General features: G+C 40.3%; 1 protein-coding gene across 2 annotated transcripts in view; it reads right to left on the bottom strand.

Annotated features, from left to right (window-relative positions):
* Positions 1-2,618: 2,618 nt before the first annotated feature.
* LOC148041493 (uncharacterized) overlaps positions 2,619-6,000 on the bottom strand; it is a 46,627-nt gene continuing 43,245 nt past the window's right edge. Inside the window, exons 2-4 of one of the 2 annotated variants that reach the window (XM_087688407.1) lie at positions 4,130-4,173; positions 3,438-3,833; positions 2,619-3,293 (exon numbers count right to left, since the gene is read on the bottom strand). In XM_087688407.1, the coding sequence (XP_087544533.1) occupies positions 3,123-3,293; positions 3,438-3,833; positions 4,130-4,173 (611 nt within the window). In that variant the 3' untranslated portion in view covers positions 2,619-3,122. Of the gene's footprint in view, positions 3,297-3,437; positions 3,834-4,129; positions 4,174-6,000 lie in introns of both variants that reach the window. The other variant, XM_087688400.1, reaches the window with a different exon arrangement.

The following is a 6,000-nucleotide window of genomic DNA, read 5'->3' as shown; positions in this document are numbered from 1 at the left end:
TAACATGCAAGTTTGCATTGGTCCTTCCTGGGCTAGAGACATGGGTTGATTGTTGTTCCTTTGTGGTTTCGTCTTTCATGGAAACTTGCTCTTCTATCAGCGTAAAGGCTTCCCCTCTGAAGGTGAATCTACAACCCATGGTGATTGCTTGTCCCTAGCTTCTCTAGCTAGGGTGATTCATCTTCTTCCTCTTTCATAATTTTTGACCCCACACGAAGACCAACATCATGTTTTCCTTCCTCCTTCAACATCAACATCCATGGTTGAGAGAGTTCCTACCCTTCACTTGGTACCTATAGGTTTTGGCATTTGTCTTCCACATTAGCCCCCCTTCCCTATGTTCTTACCCTTTACATTGCATGATCATCATCGTCTTCGTAAAAGAGCACTTGGGCAAGTGAACAATTTCCATAATGAACACTATCCAAGTGGCACCTTATTGCATGCACATTCTCGTCATGGAGTATTCATCTATGCATCTCATTGTACAGAGCATCCCTAACCTAAGCTATCTCCACTATCGGTTCTTTTACCACCGCTCCTCCATACTTCTTCACAACTTTGCCTTTGTCACTAATACCTTGGACGTGTAGTTGGAATAGCCTTTTGTTTTGTGATATTAGATCTAACCATCTCTTTATTTTCCCACATGACCACATTTACTCCACAAACAAACCAAAACAAAAAGTTCAAAGTGGTTTAATATCACCTTTGCAAGTCCTGGTAGGCTATTGGGCAATCAACAAAAGCATCCTTTTTGTCAAATGCATTGACCTTTTGTAAGTCTTGATAGACCATTGAGCAACTGACAAAAGCATCCCTTTTGTCCAATTCCTTGACCTCTCTAGGGTGGCCCTTTGGACTCCTAAGATAGGATAATCATCACTTCTATAGTCCTAGTAGGTTATTTGGTAGCCTTGTAGTATCTTTCTCATTTTTATGAGGGGTTATTACACATTATTAGCTCATTAAACAATCCCAAATCTCACTAATTACCAAAGTTTGTGTCCCATAAGCCAAAACCCTAATTTCAAGAGAATCCACAATTATAAATAAGAGACTACCCAACCACTATATTCATCTCTTCTTTAGCAAGTTTGACCATTAGCTCGCTACTACCACACAATCTAAAGCACCCTATTTTCAAGTGTTGTTTACTCCAACTATTACCTTACAATCAAGCAAACTCCCATTCAACTGATATCTTCATTATCGATGCTCCAAGTTGCTTTAACTTCTTGCACTTGGTTGTTGCACAAGCCACCCAACATCTAACTATCCTCTGCCAACTATCACCAAGCTACATGCTACTACATGTGACTAGTTGTGCATTCTTTTAAGTAATACCTTGCCTTGTTTACCAATTTCAACACTCCAAACTGCTACTTTTTGGTTTTCAACTTGCTATCCTTTCATTTTTAGCATCATCTCAACTTTTATCAGTGGTTATAGCCCTCAAGATCAGTCTCTAATGGATGTCACTCTCCGAACACTCCCTCAATCCACTCCCATGAGTGTTACCAGCTATCGAATAGCTCTACTTTAAGCATCTTATACTCTTTCCTTCATTTACAACATCCATTCATCACTTTAGAGTTATCATTCTTCTATCTTTGTGTTTTTGTATTTTGTCTTGCAATTTTGTATTTTCATCTAAGTTACTATGTTTTAGTCATATTCATACATTCTATGTTTTCTCCACAAATCCTAGCATCTCTTCACACACATACCCCCTACCCCTACCGCCTGCTTTTGTGGTCTATTGGCACCTTCTCTCTAAGCAATTCCCAACAACATGCAAATCGGGGTTGGTTTTCATTTATCTCTTCCTTTCAAGTATCTTCATCATCCGAGCAGAGCAATATTTCCCCTTAACGTAGATCTATTGCCACTTATTCGCTCAAGCAAGAACAATTAAGATCAAAGCCTAAAATAAAATTTAGTATAGATCCATGCTATCTATAACCATACCACTTGATGAAGTATACACAAAGATATGTGCATTTAAAGTTTTGCTTTATTTGTGACAGGACCCATTTGGAGGATATACATCCATTGTATAGGAGGTGTATGTAAAATGAGAGAGAGGGCCAGGAGGACGTATTCAAGGGTGTGGAGAAGTGTTTAGTAGATTCATCCCGTTGCTTTCTTGCAAATTAAACGTCTCTACCACTCAGCAGCACACTCTCAACATCGAGGCAAGTCCTTGTGATAAGTGCTGCCTTGTTTTCGATGTCGATGTCTGTATGTTGCCCCAGTGGCAGGCAACTAGGCTATCAACCCACAGACCCTAGGTCACATATGGTATTTTATTCCTATTGCTAGTTGAATGTACCAATTTTACAAATTGAACTCTAGACTTCTTGGTCACCATGCATTCAACCTAGGAATGAAACTAGACCAATTTGGTCTCTACTACTCACTTTCTCATGACACAAATCAAACTTACCCATGCTAGCGGTCGGGATGAGTTTGTCATCTAACATTATCTGAACCTTCCAACCCATGCCTAAAGGTGCTATTGGAATGCTCGGCACCAAATCAATTGCATTAGTTGATGGTGACTAGATAGCATAAATTTTAATGCAAAAAGAATACTACAAAATCATCATCTTGCCAAAGGAAACTGATCCAAATTCTGTGTTGAGGTTAGATTATGGTAGTCACTGAAAAGTTGCTGCTTACTTCTGAAGGTAAAATGGATTCCCTCTTGATAAGGGGAAAAAGAAGTGAAGTACATTGAGATATACTACTCCTGCATTCCATGTGCCTTACGTACAAGGAACACTTGAATTTAACTGCATGAAGAACTAAGAAATGCACCCACAAGAGACCAGAGAAGGTTGATGATTTGAAGTGGTCAGTGCAGCACATATTGATTGGTACAACAAGGCTACATTGGTCCACTGCTAGGACTTATCTCCAAATCTACCATGAGCCCATGAATCCAGATTTAAACAGTCATTTCTGCCATGATTTCAACATACTGACTGGTACAACAGGGCTACATGTTCCACTGCTAGGGTGTATCTCCGAATCTACAATAAGCCCATGATCCAGATTTAAAAAGTCATTTCTGCTGTGATTTCAACATTTTAATTTGAGCACTGGGCAAACGATCTTCATACTGGCTTTTGTTGCCACTCTCTGTAAAGGAGAATTGTCTGGACCAGACCTCCAGTTGCAACATGGGGTAATGATGCAGCTGCCCAACTTGGGTAATAGGGACCAAATACTTTCAATGCAGTGAAAAGGACTATCATGAGTACCAGAGGCCAAGGAGACTTGATATCCTGCTGTCATATCATAATACTCATCAGCATTAACCAAAATTCTTTAACACCCTTCGTGTGTGAGAAACATCACAAAAGTGAGTTGTGTCAAAAAAACAAACACCAGACAAGAATCAAGACACCAAGTAACCCAACTAAGAATACCTGAGTCTCCTTTACAGCTTCAAGGGCTGACTTTCCAGTAATCCTAGCAATCAGGATTCCCGATAAAATGCCAATGGGTATGAACAGATCTTTGTTGGCTTTGAGGGTGTAAATACTTTCACTTAAACTTGAAAGAACCAAGAATGGGATCACCAACCATTTACTAACAATGCAGGTAAGATCTAGAAAACGCTGGATAAACTGGCTTAAAGTCTTAAGCCAAGGGAAAACCTTAAAGGCCTCAACAGCACCACCTGAGAAAGTTGTCACCTTTGTTTCAAGGACCTTCACAATTGATCCCTGATTACTTGACTCATCTCTGTTCCCTCTAGCATGAGAAATGCTCATTTGGAAGCAAGATACTTGCTTGGCTGTGACAGAGAACACTCTGCAAACCTGACACATACAACTCATGGTAAATGCATTTTACTTGCTAAAACTCATCCATGTCAAAAGTTTCTCAAGTTCCACAATCTCCGTAATGTGCACATATCACTAAGCTCAGAAAGAAGCATCCTCATCAGATCAAAATTCACTCAACTAGTGTGTGCCAGAAGTATCTTTATAATGAGAAACATTAGTGGCAAAGCAACCTACAAGGAATTTAGTTCCTTGGCACTTCAGGCTAGATAAAGGTGTAGAGTGTTTTTCTCTTTGGAAACAATTGAGCTGACTAAGAACCCATGATTCACCTGTAAACTGAGAGACTTCCCCAGCAAGTATGAGATTGGATGAACTGCAGATAATTCAAAGCCAAAAAGGGTCAGAATCAACTTCAGAAAAGAGGTTAAGTCATTTTTCAAGTTCAGCAAAGTAAACGTTAGATAAAAAGAAAAAAAAATGTGAAAACACTGAGAACTAGTATGCCAGCCAATGTCCAGTAGACTCCATATTCATAAGAGTTAAAACACCAAATCCAAGGAAACAAATAAGTAAATATAATCAGCAGATGTACCAGCAACCAGGTTGATTACTGGTGGTCAAACCATACTCAGGCATGCATCACACGCAACTGAACAAACTGGTGGGGTTAATGCATGACTGCAGCATTCACTGTTTCTAGATATAGGTGTCAGCAGGCAATATCCAACAGGCCACATGTTCTATGTCTGTGCTGGAAACCAGGATTTCCTAGGGCATCTTGTATACAAGTCAACCTAGAATTTGGGCAGATGGTGGACTATCCACGCCTCTTTGGGTCCTTTTTGCTTCAAAGGCCCTTGTATTCACACCTGCCCTCGCCAAAGGAGCTGGAGGGGGAGTAATAGGCACGAACAAATAACTGAGGGTTTTCATAGATATAATGCAGATACAGCAGACTTCTGGAGTTCCTGGCAATAGAGGGATGAATCCAACAAAAATAAGATAAAACCTTGTCAAAGAAAGTTCCCAGGTCATTTGTACAAAAGTGAAAAAAGTCCAGTTTATGAAAGGCAGCCCACTTGTGACCTGTAGCATTAATCCCTCATTGTATCACCCAGTATCCACCACTTGTCTGTCAACACAACTGTCGGCCAAGGGAAACTTGTATTCATAACCATTTCATTGTTTCCATTGCTAGCAGGTCAGGGAAATAATGTGTTCCAGGTTCCATCTTGTATGGGATCCCCTCTCATTTTTTTCCTCACTTCTTAAGAGCTTTAGGATTAAATTGTGGTGATTTTGATGTCAAGACAACAGAAGTTTGCTCCCTGGAAGGTTTGAGCTGAAATCAGCCTTCCTTTTGGGGAAAGGATGGTAATGACCTGATTAAACACTAATTACAGCAAGTATGAAATTCACATAAACTGAAATGAAATAATTACTGATCAATTTTGCAGAATGGACACACAATTGGCCCCAAAACCTAGCACCCCTAGCAGTATTTCTTTAGCTTGAATTGAAATTGGTTGAAGTACACTAAGATTACTCTCCAATCTCCAATTACCAATGCCCCTTGCTCCCTAGCCTCAAATTCAAGCTAAAGAAATTCTCTGAATTTCCCCAATTCCATCAGCTGAACTCCAAGTCCTAGGCCTCAATTTGTGAGCACACTTCCCGAAGAGGCTGAGAAACCCTAATTTCTTCTGTAAATAGGATTTTGCAGCAGAAACTTTTCAATTTCTACTACTTCCGATTAATAATGGCTGGGATTTGGCTGAGGGAGTAGAGATGAAGCTGTAGAGACAGAGAAAATTCAGAGATTTGTTGCATTAAATTGGTGAGATTGAGCTGCTGTCCCTGCTTTTCAGCCCCAAATGGATTCAGCAGCAATAATCAGAGCATCAGAGGCTGTATCTCCAGGAGAGAATGTATCAACAGCTATTGCCAGCTTCCATAGGTCAAGAATATGTAGTAGCCTTCACCAAAATGGTCTTCAATAGCTGGCAAACAGCCCCAAGAGCAAGCAGCGGCAGTCAAATCCTCTCACTCAGCTGTCCTTGACTGGATTTAGCTCATCTCTGTCTCTCTCTCACTCCTCCAGCCCCAAGTAAATTGCATAGGTAATTTTAACAAGAGGCAGCCTTCTTTTCTTGATTTCAGCAATTTTCAGCCCTTATTTGTCTCCCAAGCTATCCTAAGC

This window comes from Lygodium microphyllum, chromosome 1, assembly GCF_053477565.2.
Source record: "Lygodium microphyllum isolate KBCC chromosome 1, Lygodium_microphyllum_v1.1.10, whole genome shotgun sequence".
NCBI lineage: Eukaryota > Viridiplantae > Streptophyta > Polypodiopsida > Schizaeales > Lygodiaceae > Lygodium > Lygodium microphyllum.
This window is presented reverse-complemented; position numbering and strand designations above follow the sequence as displayed.